This window comes from Hordeum vulgare, chromosome 7H (assembly GCF_904849725.1).
Source record: "Hordeum vulgare subsp. vulgare chromosome 7H, MorexV3_pseudomolecules_assembly, whole genome shotgun sequence".
Classification (NCBI taxonomy): Eukaryota; Viridiplantae; Streptophyta; class Magnoliopsida; order Poales; family Poaceae; genus Hordeum; species Hordeum vulgare.
In genome coordinates this window covers 630,238,453-630,257,502 of record NC_058524.1, presented here as the reverse complement: position 1 = coordinate 630,257,502, position 19,050 = coordinate 630,238,453, and the positions used below count along the sequence as shown (strand labels likewise).

Sequence of the window (19,050 nt, the reverse complement as noted above, 5' to 3'; positions counted from 1 at the left end):
GTTCTTTACTTTCTTGCAAGCCTATCCTATCACTCCTACAAAGTACTTCTAGTTTCATACTTGTTCTAGGTAAAGCGAACGTAAAGTGTGCGTAGAGTTGTATCGGTGGTCGATAGAACTTGAGGGAATATTTGTCCTACCTTTAGCTCCTCGTTGGGTTTGACACTCTTACTTTTCGAGAAAGTCTACAATTGATCCCCTATACTTGTGGATTATCAATGAGCCTCCTCAAATGAGCTCTAGGTCTTCATGAGCAAACAAGTTGGATGCACCCCACTAGTTCCATTGGAGAGCTTACCTTAGCTCATATGTGCATCTGTTGCATGCCAATCCCTACTCCTCACATCATATCTATCATTTGGCTTTCTCTCGCCTATGATTGTCCTCATTGATGTGAGCCTTTCACACCCTTTTTGTCTTCCTTCCCCATCATTATTCTCTTTGCCATCCTAAGTGCCAACATATCTTGCTCGCGCTCATCCATTGCTTGAGTGCTCAAAGTCGAAAGGGAGAGGATCATTTTGACTTGTGCCTGACTAGTGGTCTCGGAATGAGTCAAAATAAGATTTTGAAGGAGACCAAGTGTGAAGTTTTAGTAGATTGAGTTCTCAATTAAACTATATGTTATTTTTATGCTCTAAACCCATCTCCCACTTCTTGCACGCAAACACCATTTGGAGACATTCGAGTCACGGACAACGAGAGCTCTTGCACCTTTATGTTCTTACTTTGCTAGTTTCAATACTAGATATAGACTCTTGCTTGTTATTGTATTGACTTGAATTGCATATCTTACTTGCTTTACTTTGAAGTTCTTATATGTGTGTTAGCATGTCACCATGGAAATTATGATTGTTATCATTTACCTACTCGAGGACGAGCAGGAATTAAGCTTGGGGATGTTGATACGCCCCAAACGTATCTATAATTTCTGCTTGCTCCATGCAAGTTTTGGGTGATATTGCTATGTGTTTTGTACACTTTCATACCTTTTTCAACATATTTGGACTAACGTACCAACTCAGTGCACCCAATGCCAGTTTCTGTCTGCTGATGTCTATGAATTGCAGGTTTATACCCATATTTACAGTGCCCGAAAAATTCCACAAAAATATATAAAAAATCAGTGTTCCGGAAGACTCCAGACGGCCGAAGGAGGGCCAGAGGGAGGTCACCAGGCCCCCAGGTGCCCTGGTGGCGCGGCCTGCCCCTCTGGTGCCCTACCTTGGCTCCTATTTTTACCCCCGTGGAAGAAACCCTGATTCCAGAACCCTTTTTCCAGAAGCAATTCCGATCTCCGCCGCCATCGCCAACAAGTCTCGGGGGACCAGAATTTCTGTGTCGGCACCCTGTCGGGACGGGGAAGTGCCCCCAGATTCATCTCCATCGACGTTGCTTCCTCCCTCCATGAAGCGGGAGTAGTTCCTCCTCGGGGTTGAGGTCTTCTACAGTAGCTATGTGGTTAATTCTCTCTCCCATGATGTGATCTTGATTGTGTAGGCTATTTTAATCTAGGGTGATCCCATGATGTTTCCCCTTCTTCTATGTATTGGATTGATGTACTCACTTGATCTTATCTAGTATAATCTCCGAGACCATGGTGATAGCGGTCTATTGGACATGGATTAGAAGAATATTTTCATGAGTGATTTCCTCTTTTCTGAATTGATTGAAGATCAAGAGTCTCTTGGTGCTTGTTTTTGACTATCTTTGAGATATGTTGTTGTGATTGTGGTACTCTCTTTGGATGGCCGCGGTGACATTGTGAAATCCATAGATGAGAACTACGAACTCTGAGGTATGCTTTTGTAGCCCTACATAATTCTCGTCCTCTCTTGATCACAAAGGAATGACCTCCGAGTACGTCTCCATTGCATGTTTTAGTGGAAATATCATGTAATTAGACTATGTTAACGTTGTTGGGAGTTGCCACTAGTGAAAGTATGAAGCCTACGCCTTGTTTATCACCATCGTTACACTGTTTATGCTCACTTTTGTCACTTGCTACCTTGCTGTAATTTTTTTTACAGATTTGTATTACCTTGCTTTGCCACACCTATCACCCATATTTTACCATCTCTTCGTTGAACTAGTGCACCTATACAATTTACCATTGTATTAGGTGTGTTGGGGACACAAGAGACTTCTTGTTTCTTAATTGCAAGGTTGCTTGAGAGAGACCATCTTCAACCTCTACTTTCCTGAGTTCGATAAACCTTAGGTCATCCACTTGAGGAAAATTGTTGCTGTCCTACAAACCTCTGCGCTTCACTACAAGAGAACAGAGCTTTGGTAACACAATCATGTAACACATAGTAAAATATGTTACAATCGAAAATCCAGTAACACATGATTTGTGTTGCAAAGACAGGCTGTAACACATACAATATAAGCTCGAAAATGTGTTACGACAATATCGTCTAAGTAACACGTAATTATGTGTTGCACGTAATGTGATACACAGATGTTGCTATAGTAACATATTAATATATGTTAGTTGGAGTGTGTTACAGATTGTAGAGAAAGTAACACATAATCATGTGTTGATCCATGGTTTGGTTTTGATAAATATCGAACTATTTCGAGATGGTTCTGGTAAATACGACCATACTGTATGACTCACGCCCCAGCAGCATGGGTATGTCTTTTATCTGCAGTTCTCCAAAAGTGCTATTGTGAGCTCGAGCTTATATGCTCTCGGATGAACAGTTATAAAATCCAAAAAAATAGTAAAACAACTAAAAAAATCTAAAATTTGTGACAAGAATCATTGATGTTTTTACTACATGCATGCAAAAATTCATAACGGAATCACATTCCTGGAGGCGTAGACAAAAAAAAAACAAATTGATTCTCCAAAATGCTTCCAAAAACACTATTTCTGAATCATTGATTTTGTTTTTTTCCCACACCTCCACAAATATGATTTCACCATGAAATTTTGCACACATATAGAAAAAACATCAATGTTTCATGCCCACAAATTTCAGATTTTTTTGTTTTTTTTACTATATTTACTGTTCATGCGGGAGTACATGAGCTACTATTTCCAATGGTAAAAGTTATGTTTTTCCATTTCTTGATTTACTTATACAATATTTCGGTTGCAACGGTGAAGGTGGTTGTTTCTTTCCTTTGTTCTTTTCAGAACATAAAGATGAAGTAATGGCAGAACTCCTCCGGTTGGATCCTATCCTCATGCTCATGATGAATTCAAGAAGCATTTAGTCCATTGAAGATAGAAGCAACAAGTATGGTTTATGTCTATGGATGTAAAAATGTAATATTTTCCAAATGAGTGTTTCTTAACCATTTGAAATGTTAGGAATACTACTGAATGATGTGAAGATACTTACATTAATTTTAATGCAATGTAATTACGCTATGATCGGTACAATCCTAAACTTTTGTATATTTGTAATAAATATCTTGAAATTTTCAATTTGTGTATGTGTTGTGCTTCAGTTTCTCTATCATTTTAATAATGACAAGAATCATAATAAAACAATTAATTATTTGAGCAAGTGTGGTAATTTTATTGAATAATTTTTTATTCAATAAAATATGTACCCAATTTTGTGTTTAATAAAAAATAAATATATTAATTATGTTGCGATGCTAATATAGTAGTGTTACTGATGGAGTTACTAGAGTTACAAACTGTGTTACTAGGGCATTGACAACTATAACTTATAGTGTTATAATATTTGGATATTATGTTACTAGTTTAGTTTCGAAGCTAAAAAATGTGTTACGAATTGTGTTACTATAGTTACAAAAATATGTTACCATCAATATTCTATGTCTAGGTAGGTATGTTACTATAGGTGTTACTATGGCTACAATAATATGTTAGCGTACTGTCGAGTAACACATAATATGCATGTTACTACAACATAACAGTAACACAATATTTAAAATGTGGTAACAACTATTATGTGTGACAGTGCACACCTGTTAGTAACACGGTCTAATGGAACATATTCCAAAATGTGTTACTACATAGCGTAGTAACACGTTTTTGGGCGTGTAGTAACATAACACGGTGTTACTAAAGCTATGTCCTGTTGTAGTGGCTTGGAGGCCTAACATAGTCTACAAGAATAGAAGCGTGCGTAGACATCACATACAGAAGTGATTAGTTCAATTTCTTCACCACCCACATATGCAGGGATGGCAAAGAGTTCATCATCCCGCGAGCACCATATGAGAATGGAGGCATTGAAACCAATGCACTTCTTTTCATAGTAAGGGGGTTGCAGTACTCAAGTGAATAGGCAGAGAAATTCTTTGAGGACTTGCGAACATAATGATTTGAGGACTAACACTCATATTCATGTTCCCTGTAAGTTCCTTCCATATCAAAAGCATCAACACGAGTATGAGCATAGTATTATTGACCATTTGGGGATTTTGATCCTCGTGAAGACTTTCGTCCACCTCAGGAAATTGATCTGGGTTTCTGTTTCTTCACAAGTGGTGTCATGAGGACATTCACCTGAAGATTTTCCAAGCAACTTTTGGGGACCCAGATTTTCCTCAGGGGTGGTCCATTCCAGCAGTTAGTTCCAACATATCAAGCAAATACTTCACCAGATTGATTTTTGAACAATTTATAGTTGGAGTCAAATGACTCATCTGAGGAATAGGATAATTCACATGCAAAGCCTGTTAGAGTGGATGGATCGACGGGAGGACCTTTAGCAGCAACCCATGAGGGCTTGGGGTACTGCTCAGGTTTCCAGTATGATCCATCAGCATTCATTTTCCTCTCGAAGGCAATTCCTTCTTTCCTCGGGTTCCTGTTCAGAATCTGCTTTTTGAGCACATCGCAAAGGGTTTGATGCCCTTTGAGACTTTTGTGTATGCATGCCGCATACAATTCCTTCAGGCCTGTGTTTTCGTCAGTAGCATTTGTGGTTTCTTCAAGTGAAGAATTTGATACCACAGGGACATTTGAAGAATTTGTAGCAATAGAAGCATTTGATGATTCTGGTGAGGAATTCGCAGTTTCACGCTCGATGCATTTCAAACATGGTGGAATGAATTCAACCCGAGCGGTACTGATCTGTTGAGCAAGCAATGAATCATTTTCCATTCGAAGATCATCATGAGACATTTTCAACTTCTCAAGATCAAGCTTACTTTCAAGAAATTCATAGAAAAGTTTCTCATGATCAGCTAAAAGTGTGCCATAACGATCTTGAAGACTATCAAACCTAGAATGAAGACTTTTCACATCTTCAGTGAGGACTTGAGTATGATTCATTTCATCATTCAACAGATCATCGCTTCTATCTAGCAGTTTTTGGAGCTTTTCAATGGCATTTTGTTGCTTAGTGGCAATGTTGGCAAGTTTATATAACTGGGTTTTTGATAATCATCAGGTTCACAGTCACTAGAATCAGAGGAGGAAGTATGGTTTGGTACCTTTGAACCTTTTGCCATGAAGCAATAGGTTGGAGCAAAGTCATCAACATTTTCATCAGTGTAGATAGCGTTGTCATTTTTTTCAAGGTTGAAGATTGACTTGCTGACAAAGGTGGTAGCCAGTGCAAGACTTGCCACACCAGAATCTGAATCCTCTTCAGAACCTTCCTCTTCATTACATTCCTCATATTCTTCTTCATATTCCATTTCCTTGCCAATGAGTGCCCGAGCCTTTTTGAAGCTGGTCTTTTTATGCGATGAGGACTTTGAGGATGAGGACTTTGAAGACTTCTTATTTTTCTTCAAGTCATCAGAACTTTCATCCTTGTATTTCTTCTTCTTTGATTCCTTCACCCAGCGAGGACAGTCAGCAATGTAGTGACCAGATTTCTTGCATTTGTGGCAGGTTCTTTTCTTGTAATCATCAGATGAAGATTTTGATTTACTCATATCTATTCTTGTTGGAATTCATGAGTATTGAGTCTCTCGAGTATATCAGCAGGATCAAGCATTTTGTAGTCTCTTCGTTCTTGAATCATCAGAACCAGTGTGTCAAATGATGGGTCAAGAGATCTTAATAGTTTCTTCACAACTTCATGGTCAGTGATGTCTCTAGCTCCCAGTGCTTGCAGTTCATTTGAGATGTCAGTGAGGCGATCAAAGGTGTCTTGGCAGCTTTCATTGTCAAGCCTCTTGAAGCGATTGAAGAGATTGTGAAGAACATCAACACGAGAGTCACGTTGCGTTGAGACTCCCTCATTGACTTTGGACAGCCTATCCCAGATAAGCTTAGCTGTGCCCAAAGCACCCACTCTGGCATACCGACCTTTGCTCAGATGGCCACATATGATATTCTTCGCTTGTGAGTCAAGTTGCTTGAACTTCTTCACATCAGCGGAAGAGACACTAGCGGCAATGGAGGGAATATCATTTTCCACAACATACGAGAGATCATATGTCAATAGCCTGAAGATGCATCTGCATCTTGGTCTTCCAGTAGGGAAAGTCCTTTCCTTCAAAGGTAGGACATCATGCAGTAACCTTGATCATACATGCGGTCGATGTAACTAAAACTGCAGGTGGTTAAACCAAAATCGCACAGAACAAGGGAGTACCTTGCTCCCATACCAATTGAATGTGCGTTATATTGACTAGAGGGGGTGAATAGGCGATTTTTCGAATTTCATAGCTGAGGAAATTCCTTGTGAGGAAAGTCCTCAATGTTGAATTAAGTGCAGCGGAAATAGCGCAGGATCACAGTGAAAAAACGACTACAACAGAATACACGATGAAGTTTATAAGATTCGGTTTGCACAGTTCAGAAGTATAGAGTAGATAGAAAATTAACTCAAGTGAAGAATTTGAGGTTGAGGAAATTCAGAGAAAGTCTTCAGACAAATTCTTCAAACGGCACAGATGAAAGTATTCAACATACAATTTGAGGAAATGAAAGAGTTGAAGAAATAGAACCCGTAGCTCGATGAAGACAATTGTTGATGACCCAGTTCCAACTATTGTGACAGTTGTACGTCTGGTTTGGAGCGGCTTGGTATTGAAACCAAAGGACACACAGTCCCTACCGTATTTTCCTTGAGCTAAGGACACACAGTCATCGCCCAACACTCGTGGTAAGTTTTCAGGGTAGACTTCCAAACCCTCACAAACTTGGTCACGCGGCGATCCACAATTGTCTGCTGGATGCTCTAGACCATGACGTCTAACCGTCTGGAAGATGCACAGTCCTCAAAGGTAACAGGCTTCAGTTCCACACAGGAACACATTCTTTAGTGATGCTCAATCACTTGGTTTTGGTTTGGGGTTTGGGTGTTTGGGGTATTTCCTCACGTGATGATTTTTACTCAACAACTCTAAGGAATTTGGGTTGCTCTAAATGACAAGTGTGAGTTTTTCTCGGAGTAGCCAACTAGCTAGTGGTTGGGGGGGGGGGCTATTTATAGCTTGGGAGCATCCCGACATGATTTGACACAAATGTCCTTAAATAATGTGACCGTTGGGTGGATAAGATCAATGAGGTGGCGCGTGGCGTGGCGACGGTCGGAACTTTCAACTGTGAAAGTCCTCATGTCTCTCATATTCCTCACTTTGAGGCTTTGGTAGATTTAGGCTTGGGTCGAGCATCATGAGGAAATTCATTCCGTAGTTTTACCTTGACCCCCTTTAACAGTACGGTATTCCTATGACTCAAGAGTAAAGAAAATGAAACAGAAAGAGTACATCTTCATGATTCAAAGTGTTCAGTCTGTTTTCTTCAGGACACACCGAATTCCTCATCTTCAATATCTTCATGAGGAATATCGATTTCTTTGCAATTTCTTCGCGATTAAAGTCTTCAAGGAAGGACCAAAGTCTTCACCCAAAGACATTCATTTTTGGGGGTCGATATTCATCGGATAACTCAAACTCCTCAGCGACTTATAGAGCCTGTGTACACTCACAAATGTATTAGTCCCTTAACCTATAAGTCTTCAAACCACCAAAATCACAAAGGGGCACTAGATGCACTTACAATCTCCCCCTTTTTGGTGGTTGATGACAATTAGGTTAAGTTTTCAACGGGGATAATAATATGGAATGTAAGTACTAAGTTTGAGGAATTTGAACTCAAGATACAGAGAAACTCCCCGTGAAGATGTGCATATTTTGAGGAATTTGCTTTGAGCAGCAGATGCACATTGATGATTTATATCATGGAGACCCCCCTGTATCTTGCAATTCATGCATGCATTTGACATATAGTATGAGGAATTAGATATGCATGATGAAAAATGGTGTCTGACGAATTTCAGCATGCCTGCATTAATGAACTTCGAGGAATAAGCATGCGAGGAAAACCATCCAAAAGAGTCAGAACACCTTCGGGCTTAAGTTACGACTCATTACATAAAAAACTTCAGAAGAGCCAGGAGTTTGTAACTTAATAAAGTTTATAAGCCACATAAAGTATCCCGCTTGAAGGCTAACTCTCATATTTCTCCCCCTTTGTCATCAAGTGATGAAAAGGGACAAAACCGAGGACTAACACGCTTGAAAAAATTCACTTCTTTGACGATGTAGAGGCGTGATCATCCTTGGAGACATGCTTCTTTCTTGGACCAGTTGTAGTGTCTTCTGGTTTTTCATCTGACTCAGCAGTGCGAAATGAAGAAAATGAACTGTTCTCCAAGTCTGGACACATCTTCACATGTCCATTATCACCATAGCGGATGGCAAGCTTCAAGCATGTGATCTCTTCGTGATGCTTCACTTGAGCTTGCACACCTCAACCGTGATGACGATCACCACTTGATGTCATCCTCCATGGGTTGTATGAGATCTTCCTTTTGATGCATGCCCATGTAAACATACCTAACCCCACAAGGAACACTCACAAAGATCATGGGCCAGTACACAAAGAGTAATGGACAATACTTATCATACCATGAGATCACTTGATCCCACTTGGTACATCTTCTACGCTATGTGTGTTGATCAACTTGAGTCACTCTTTGCCTTAGTCTTCATCAACCTTGTAACTTATCTTCTCTCTTCATAAAGATGATGTGTTGAAGCTAACCATGTATGTTTCCACAATCTTGAAGGTAACCATGTATGTTTCCACAATCTTCTTTTTCAAGACATGCTTGCAATAAGCCAAACTCCCACATGACCACAATCTTTGGATAAATCCTTGAATGCCACCTTGGTGATCACATAAACTCCTTGAAACCAAAAAATGGACTTCAAGAAATGCCCATAGACAAATCCTTGAAGTAAAACTCAAAGCAACCATTAGTCCATAGGGATGTCATCAATTACCAAACCCACACATGGAGAAATATGCTCTAACAACTGGGGGTCTGCATATTATAATGTGTGATGTATGTTATAATGTGTGAGATATGCATGTTTTTTGGTTTTAGGACCATACTATTGATGTGGAAAAAAATTATGAACCGAAACATATAAGTTTTGTGCAAAAAATTGACTTTAAGCACACCCTACCATATTTTTAAAGCGATTTAAGGTTATAGAACCTACTTTACGCAGGCATGCACCACCAGCCACCCTACCGCCAAGGATCTTGGTGGTAGGGTATGTAACTCTACCGTATTTCGGAAGCAATTCCAGGTTATAGAACCTACCTTGTGCAAGCAGGGACTACCAACCACCCTACCGTCGGAGGTCTTGGCGGTAGACCCAGACGCCACATCAGCCTTGGGCCGTTAGCTGACGGTTGCTGCCATTCAACCTATCGCCAGCGACCTTGACGACAAGGTGTGCACAACACTAGTACCGTCAGCCACCACAACGGTAGGAAAATGGTCAGATCTAAAAAAAATTCAAACCAGGATCAGATCTCGTTAAACTATACCCAAAGGATCCAAACATAAAATTGGGGTAAAAATGACACCTTCTTTTTGAAGAGGTAACACTTGTGTGTGTGTGTGTGTGTTGGTTAGAGACAAGGAAGGAAGCAAAACCAACCCTACTCATCTTGTCTAGGGTTTTAGCAAAGCAAAGCGTCCCCATCTTGGAGACTTGGAGTTGGGCCTCCTCACCCACACCCGTCTCGCCGGAATCCATCCATGCCGCGCCGGCGATTCTAGCCAGCTAGGGTTTCTCCTCCTCCTTCGCCCGCAGTCGGATGAATGGACTCCACCGACTCCTCCTCCCTGGCGGCCTCCTCGGGCGCCGCCTCCCCCTACTACGTCCACCACCGCCCCTCCCCATCCCCATCCACCGCCGCCTTCCCCTCCCCTCCCCCTCCCCCTCCCCCTCCGCCGCCTGACGCCTACCACCAACACCCGCTCGACGTCTTCTCCTTCCCCATGGGCCCCGACCCCCACATTCCCCACGCCCCCGCCACCGCCACCGCCTCGCAGGACGACCTCGGCAGGAAGAAGCGCGGCCGCCCCCGCAAGTACAAGCCCGACGGCTCCGGGCTCATCCCCACGGCGCCGTCTCCCTGCACCGCCATCGTCCCCGTCACCCCCGGCTCCGGGGGTGGACCCTCCTCCGAGAAGCGCCGCGGCCGACCCCCCGGCTCCGGCAAGATGCAGCAGCTCGCCTCCCTCGGTAATTAATCAACCCCCCACCCACATGGGAAGGAAAACAAAACAGAGCATTTGCCTCCCCCGGTAATTAAACAGAGCTTGCTTCACCTGGCTTCCGGATTGACTCAAGGTTCTTTCGCAGGGAAATCTTTCCTCGGCACCGTCGGCACCGGGTTCACTCCCCATGTCATCATCATCCCATCAGGAGAGGTCCTTATCCCCCACACATACATATATACATACATACATACCGGTGTGCTTGCCAACAGGATTTGATTGATTGCTGCTTTAATATTATAATTTCTTCTTTATGTGGTTAGATGCTCTGCACTTTTGCAAAAAAAAAAAACACCGCCTTTCTAGCAAAACCCGCTAGATTTGGACTTGTGGATCGAAAGAAATGGATATTTCTAAAGTTTCCAAGAGAATTTGATTAATTGCTGCTTTAAGCCCAATGCAGTTGCTTCTTTATGTGGTTAGCTGCTCTGCACTTTTGCAGAAAACAGCATCGCCTTTCCAGCAAAACTCGCTAGATTCGGACTTGTGGATCGAAATATATGGAGATTTCTAAAGTTTCCACCGTTTCCGGCCTAAAATAAACCGAAAATAGATGGAAATCTTTCTGATAAGGATGCCTTCTTTCTGCTAACACGGCAGATGTATGCCATGTGACAATAACACATACATCCAATTATGTTTTACATTCTACTCCCTCCGTTCCTAAATATAAGACCTCTTAGAGATTCCACTAGGAGACCATATACGGAGCAAAATGAATGAATCTACACTCTAAAATATGTCTATGTACATCTGTATGTAGTTCATAGTGTCATCTCTAAAAGGTCTTATATTTAGGAACGGAGGAAGTATATGCTTTAGGATGGGTGATGCTTTCCCCCTTCTTGTTCTGCACAGCAAAGCTTGCTCTTGATACCGGCACATGTTAAGTGCAGCTTTCGGGTGTCACCCAAGTAAGCTTGAGGGAGTTGATATTCAGTTGTAGTATTACGAGAGCCGTGCTGATGTTGAACTGATGCTGACGACATTTAACTGAAAGGAAACTAATATGATCTCTTGCTCTGTTTTCCAAACTGTTCCTGTCTCCATGTTTCACTTCCTATAGATAAGATCCTTGCCTTTTTATTCGATTGGATGCGGTTAGGAACTTAGGATATGTTGTGCTACCAAACCATATGCCACAGGGTGTTGTTGCTTAAACAAATGATCAACAATTCCCTTCTTATATTACCGTTGAAGCGGGAGCTGACTGGCCTGGTCTCATGTCAGGAACTATTGAAACTCAACCATCATATATGGTTATTGTTTGCTAGGCTAGTAACCCTTGAATCTGGTTCCACATGGTACATGCTGACTTAAATGTACTAGAATATTATTTTTGAATAATGTAGTTTTCTATGCATTATGCACATTCTGTTGCATGACTTACAGTTATAGTGTGTCTGTGCCTATTTGTGCAGGATGTCGCAGCGAGGATAATGTCCTTCTCACAACAGGGCCCAAGGGCGGTCTGCATCATGTCAGCATCAGGGGCTGTCTCCACAGCAACCCTTCATCAGGATGCGGGCTCCGGCAGCGTAGTTAAATATGAGGTATATATGTTCTCATGGTTGTTGGTACCACTGGCCCAGAGACTGATATCTATGTGTCTTATATTCTATTCTTGTTTAACAGAGGCTGTGCTAAAAAATATTCCGAGTTATCTGTTTTGTTACCTGCATACTTTTACCAGTTACTTACAGAATTTGGTTTCACAATGAACATTAGAACTGGAATGTTTTTATCAGAGCGCATCAGGTATAAAATCTAACCATATATGGTGATATGCTGTGGTAGAATGGAACCAGTAATAAGCTACAAAAAGAACTGCAATTACATCCTGACTTCTCCTAGAAGCCTTATATCTATCTGTTTGTAAAATTGGATACGAGATGTCTTCTCATTTTTGGAACATGAGCAGAATAGCATCTATTCAACACCCTACATCAAAGAACCAGCCTTTGTTTTTATTTGTCATGTCATAGATTCATCCTGTGAAATCTGGAAGATAAAAGCCTTAAGGCATCTGGGTTGGGTCCTGGGAGTGCCTGTGAACCTATTATCCTTATATGTGGCATGGCCCATTATGCTTTGTTACTGGCAGTCTTTGATGTGTATGCTGTCATTTTAGTGCTCTCCTTCCGGTTAATGGCAGCAATGCCAGTTTTTCACTCTATTACTTGTCATCTTAATGCTCTCCTTCCGGTTATTTCATACTGTATTTAGGAGCTGCATCTTTGATGTGTACGTTGCTGCTCTGTTGTCTTGGTACAAGTAACTTGACTGCTTCTGCCAATTCTTTTCAAATGAAGTCATGATATGTTGTTACCAACCTAGGACAGGCGGTATTTCTTTACGCCTGCAGTTTGTAGACCCATCACTCATGACTATGGATATTATTATGATTTGTTTTATTTTGTAAAGAAATTATTCACTTATAACCTGTGGCATTGGCCACGAAAGACGATTAACACTTCACTCTCTAACCAATTATCACGTATCCCCTATTATCTTTGACAGGGCCGATTCGAAATCCTGTGCCTCTCTGGATCATACCTTGTTATAGATGACGGTGTTTCACGCACTCGGAATGGAGGGCTATGCATAGCGCTGTGTGGCGCTGATCACAGGGTTATTGGAGGAAGCGTTGGTGGAGTCCTGACAGCAGCCGGGACAGTTCAGGTGATCACTCTTTCTTTGTTTTGTTTACTGAAACATCAGTATTTCATTAATTCATCCTTGGTCTGTTGAGTTCCAGAAATGAATGATCAGGTGATTATGTGTGTTGGTGCAGGTGATTGTGGGGAGCTTCATGTACGCGGGGTCGAAGAAGAGCAGGAAGGGCAAGGCTGGACAGGAGGCTGCTACCGGGGAGGAAGAGCAGACCGGCGATGCTAATGGGGGCAGGGGTGGAGGTGGAGTGGGAGGCGAGGCGGAGGAAGAGGCCCCTTCGCCGCTGATGCCGATGCCCCGCGGAGAGGAGGAGCTGCCGTCGGATGCGATGATGGGCGGGTGGGCGGGCATGATGCGGCAGATGGAGTCGCGCTCCTGCGGCATCGACATCAACTCGATCCGGGAGTGAACGATGTAGATTGTTTAGTTTGGTACGGCGGAGGTTCAGCCTAGGCTAGCTAGTGGATGATGATTCTAGGGGTTGGTTGGGTTGGGTTGGTTGCGTGTCTCTCCTGCGTGGGTTTAAAAAGAAGTCTAGTTTAGTATAATGAATGTCGTCGAGTATGATCAATTTAACCGAAGATGTTGGCAGATCTATGATAGAAATAGTGGATTCGGTTGTTGGTTGATGGTCTGGTATGATCTGGTATGGTATGTAGTTATAGGCAGCAGCAGCAATGAGCAACTTGTAGCTATTCTCTTGGTTGCAGACAGACAGACTTTGACAGTTTTGTTTTTCCTTGTTATGTTTGTCTCCTCCTCGCCGTTGTTTTCTTATTATTCCTTTTCCTGTGTTTGAGTTGCTTGTGGAGAAGAAGTTTGATTCATTGATGTTGGGTATGATCAACAACGAAGAGAAAGGAGAAGAGAACATGTATGGTAAACCCAGACCAGAAATCTTCTCGCTGATGCTAGAACAGCTTTGTAAAACTCTTTATTGCAAAATGTTTTCCTTTTTTGGACATCAGGCATTATGCATGTACATCAGGTTACCCTACCGATGAGAGCTTCGCCTTTGGTCCGAGGTTGGATGCCACCACAAGTTGAAGGGCAGCTGACAACAAAGAAAGACTTCGCAGAGCGTGACACAGCATTGCTATGTGCAGAGTAGAATTTGGTAATAGATGGTGGAGAGTAGAATTTGGTAATAGATGGTGGAGCAACTCGGATACAGCAAGGTGCATACTTGAAGACCGGTTCAAGGGCTACTGATGGTGTCCTGGCTAGAGGGTCGAACTGAGGACTACTATGTCGGCTTGGGAGTAGGCCATGTCGAGCGGCCCATGATGCAAAGACGAAAGTCTTCCAAAGACTTGACGTGTACCCCAAGATGCCGGATTCATTGGAGATTCTGTTTCCTCGTACATGGTTAGGATCAGTGGCAGGGCTAGGAATATAGTATGAGGAGGGCCAAGTGCAATAAATCTTTGTTAGGGAGTGCCATCTCATAAGAATACACCACTTTAGCAATCATTCATCATCAATCTATTAGCATGCATATTAGACTTAATACAACAACTAGATTGCTAATGGTGCGTGTTGCTACGTCCGTCCATTCTTAAATTTTTAGGAATATAGGAATATTGGATCATTATCACGCGCAGTGCTTCTGGCGCATACCTAGGGGACGGGGATGCCGGAGAGCGTGCGGATAACGTCGGCCATGGCAACGACGGCCTTGGAACCATGGGATGCACGCCACGGCGACGACTGTGGCTGCTGGCGGCCATAGCCGCGCCAACGTCCCCTTTGGTGAACAGAGGAGGACGATGGGGGGCTAGGTGGGCTGGGCCAGAACTATGGACTTACAGTGCCCCTTGTCCTTTTTCCCTTTTTAATTCTTTTCTTTTAGCTTTTTCTTTTTATTTGTTTCTGTTTTTATTTATTTTAGTAACAAAATGGCTTTTGTAAATTATGGATCTGGTCCAATATTCCTATTGCATCTTCAGGCACTCCCACAAAAAGTTTGGCAGCTAGTTGAAACTGTTTGAAATTTTTCATAATTAAAAAGAGGATCTAATAATGGATTTGGCCTTTGTTATAATTATTTTGAGGAAATAAAATACTTGATAAAATGTGGTTTTATATTTTATAATTACCTCAAGAATATTTGAAACCCAGACATGATTTTAGTTTTCATGTTTGGCAAAATATTTAATTCACTTATAATTTGAATTTTGAATTTCAAAAGGGAATTTGAAATGAGATATTATTCAGAGATTGATCAGGCACTATCTAGTAAAAGCATTTAGCTTAATCTTGACCATTACTATAGCTTAATTATAATGATCACTGTAGCTTAATAATAATGATCACTCTAGCTTAATCCAAGGATGTGACATTGGCTCATGGTAGTAACCGTGCTAGGAAGGTTCACCCTTTTGAGCCGCGGATTCATCGGGATCAGGTCCTCGGTGCTAGCCACGACTTGTGATCCTTCATCAAATAGGTCCCACTCCATCTTCACGATCTTGTCAACTAAGACGACTTGTGTTAATAACAAAGCATTGCCAATGATCAGTGTTATAATGAATGGCAAGTGTGTTATAATCATTGGCAACTGTGTCTAATCAGCGGCAGTTTCCCAGGTGGAAACTACCACTTATCAATATTGCATCCACACCTGAGGTTGTCCCCACCTACACTATCGGTCAATATCAATCGATTCGTTTCGAATCGATTCGAATTAATTCAATTAGAATCAGATCGAAACGAATCGAATTGACTCCAATCCAATCCATGCCTATTACTCACTGAGCGCAAATTCTATTGTACATTTACGAGCAAAAGGGAAAGAAGGGAACTTACCGGAGCGGGTGTTGTTGGAGGGTTGGTCGGCCGAGGAGAAAATCCCGGCGAGAACGAGGGGTCAGCCGAAAAGGATGGTCCGACCATTCCTAGGGTCGTCGCCGATGCACCGGTACGCTTGGTGACGCGGAAGGTAGATGTAGAGGGTGTCGTCGTCCATGCCGATGTCTCGCTCCCCTGAGAAAACCCCGAATGAGGGTAAAATACCCCCGGTCACTTGGGTTCCGAACATCGCTGCAACCGATGGGACCCTCGCCGGCGACGCTATCGAACCCAGGACCACCAGGTCGGGATAGGGAGTTGGAGATGGAGCAACCAACACATTATTGGGGCGAGGACACGACCTCATGTAGGAGGGGGAAAACACGCGGATGTACGCTGTTGGCAAAGTCGGCTATCGACCGCTCTTGGATTAGGATGCTGCTAGCGATGATGGGGGTGAGGGAGCGGCACGGCGGTGGGATCGCCATTGAAGGAGGGTGCGAAGGGGCAAGAAGGAAATGAGAGAGAGCAGTGTTGGAGAACGTTGCATGGGAAACAATTTTTTTTCCTACACTCACCAAGATCAATCTATGGAGATCAACATCTACGAGGCGGGAGAGTGCATCTACATACCTTTGTAGATTGCTAAACGAAAGCGTTCAAGAATGCGACTGATGTAGTGGTACATCTTCGCAATCCAATCACGAACCGTCTCACGATCTACCGATCAAGTGCCGAACGGACGGCACCTCTGCGTTCAACACACGTATGGCTTGGTGACGCCTTTACCTCCTCGATCTAGCGAGCATGGTGAAGTAGCAGCCCGAGTCCTCTGACAGCACGACGACGTGGTGAGGTGTTGGTGGTGACAGCTCGACAGGGCTTCGTCATGGGGTTATGGAGGAGAGAAACCGCGAGCGAGAGGAGGGGCAGTGCCGCGGCAAGATTGTCGTGTGGCTGCCCCCTCTCTACCTCTATCTATATAGGAGGAATGGAGAGGGGAGGGTGCCTTAGGGTTACCCCCTAGGGGCTTGCGACCAAGGGAGGGGGGAGGCGGCAAGGATTAGGGTGCCCCCCCCACTTGGGTGCCTTGCCTGTTGGAAATGTGCCATAGAGGCAATAATAAAGTGATTATTATTGTATTTCCTAGTTCATGATAATTGTCTGTTATTCATGCTATAATTGTATTAACCGAAAACCGTAATACATATGTGAATATATAGATCACAATGTATCCCTAGTGAGCCTCTAGTTGGCTAGCTCGTTGATCAATAGATGATCATGGTTTCCTGATCATGAACACTGGATGTCATTGATAACGGGATCACATCATTGGGGAATGATGTGATGGACAAGACCCAATCCTAAGCATAACACTAGATCGTGTTGTTCGTCTGCTAAAGCTTTTCTAATGTCAAGTATCATTTCCTTAGACCATGAGATTGTGCAACTCCCGGATATCGTAGGAGTGCTTTGGTTGTATCAAATGTCACAACGTAACTGGGTGATTATAAAGGTGCACTGCAGGTATCTCCGAAAGTGTCTGTTGGGTTGTAGAATCGAGACTGGGATTTGTCACTCCGTGTGACGGAGAGGTATCTCTGGGCCCACTCGGTAATCCATCATCATAATGAGCTCAATGTGACTAAGGAGTTGGCCACGGGATGATGTGTTATGGAACAAGTAAAGAGACTTGCTGGTAACGAGATTGAACGAGGTATAGGGATACCGATGATCGAATCTCGGGCAAGTATCATACCGGTAGACAAATGGAATTGCATACGGGATTGATTGAATCCCCGACATCGTGGTTCATCCGATGAGATCATTGTGGAACATGCAGGAACCAACATGGATATACAGACCCCGCTGTTGGTTATTGGCCGGAGAGATGTCTCGGTCATGTCTGCATGGTTCCCGAACCCGTAGGGTCTACACACTTAAGGTTAAATGATGCTGGGGTTATATGGGAATAGTACACGTGGTTACCGAAGGTTTTCTGGAGTCCCGTATGAGTTCCCGACCGTCACGAGGAGCTCCGGAATGGTCCGGAGGTAAAGATTCATATATAGGAAGTGAGGATTTGGTCGCCGGAAGTGTTTATGGAATCACTGGTAATGTACTGGGACCACCGGAAGGGTTCCGGGGGTCCACCGGGAAGGGCCACCATCCCCGAAGGGGTACATGGGACAAAAGTGGATGGAAACCAGCCCTAAGTGGGCTGGTGCGCCACCACCATCAGCCCAAGGCGCAAGAGAGGGAGGGCGGGCTAACCCTAGGTGTGGTGGGCTTGCCTTGGGTGGCAAGCCACCCTAGGGCGCCACCTCCTACACCCTTGGCCGCCGCCCCCTTGCCCATCTAGGGATGTCGCACCCCTAGGGTGGAAACCCTAGGGGTGGGAACCCTCCTCCCTCACCTCCTATATATAGTAGAGGGTTTTGGGGCTGCTCACAACACAATTTGTCTCTCTCTCTCGGCGCAGCCCTACTCCTCCTCCTCCGTAGTGCTTGGCGAAGCCCTGTCGGAGTACCACGTAGCACCATCGTCACCACGCCGTCGTGCTGTCGGTGCTCTCCCTCAACCTCTCCTTCCTCCTTGCTGGATCAAGGCGTTGGAGACGTTATCGGGCTGCATGTGTGTTGAACACGGAGGCGCCGTTGTTCGGCGCATACATCGGAATCCACCGCGATCTGAATCGCTGCGAGTATGACTCCATCAACTGCGTTCGAGCAACGCTTCCGCTTAGCGATCTTCAAAGGTATGAAGATGCTCTACCCCTTTGCTCATTGCTGGTTTCTCCATAGATAGATCCTTGTGTGACATAGGATTTGTTTTGAAATTACTACGTTCCCCAACATTGCAACCCAAGTTGGGCTGGCAGCGCCCCAAGGAGGCCCACCCCCTTCGACCGAAGTGGATCGGGAGAGAGCTGCGCCTAAACCCCTGGTGGGCTGCGGTGCCCCCTCTCCTTGGCCCATGAGGCCCCCAACAAATTGTCGGGGCCTCCCGAAACCCCTTTCGACACTCCGTGGTTCCCTCGGTACAC

At 43.7% G+C, this 19,050-nt stretch overlaps 1 protein-coding gene across 1 annotated transcript; it reads left to right on the top strand.

The window, feature by feature from the left end:
- The first annotated feature begins 9,909 nt into the window (after positions 1 to 9,909).
- Positions 9,910 to 13,960, top strand: LOC123410725 (AT-hook motif nuclear-localized protein 9-like). The gene is made up of 5 exons (XM_045103662.1): positions 9,910 to 10,506; positions 10,627 to 10,694; positions 11,963 to 12,094; positions 13,062 to 13,223; positions 13,336 to 13,960. The coding sequence occupies exons 1-5, from the start codon at positions 10,080 to 10,082 to the stop codon at positions 13,621 to 13,623; spliced, it is 1,077 nt and encodes a 358-aa protein (XP_044959597.1). The 5' UTR covers positions 9,910 to 10,079; the 3' UTR covers positions 13,624 to 13,960.
- Positions 13,961 to 19,050: the final 5,090 nt, after the last annotated feature.

Bases quoted from the DNA above. Each gene is read 5' to 3' on its own strand.
- LOC123410725 (XM_045103662.1), top strand. From the start codon at position 10,080: ATGGACTCCACCGACTCCTCCTCCCTGGCGGCCTCCTCGGGCGCCGCC. The intron at 10,507-10,626 runs GTAATTAATCAA...GTTCTTTCGCAG, and splicing joins GCAGCAGCTCGCCTCCCTCG to GGAAATCTTTCCTCGGCACC. The intron at 13,224-13,335 runs GTGATCACTCTT...GTGTTGGTGCAG, and splicing joins CAGCAGCCGGGACAGTTCAG to GTGATTGTGGGGAGCTTCAT.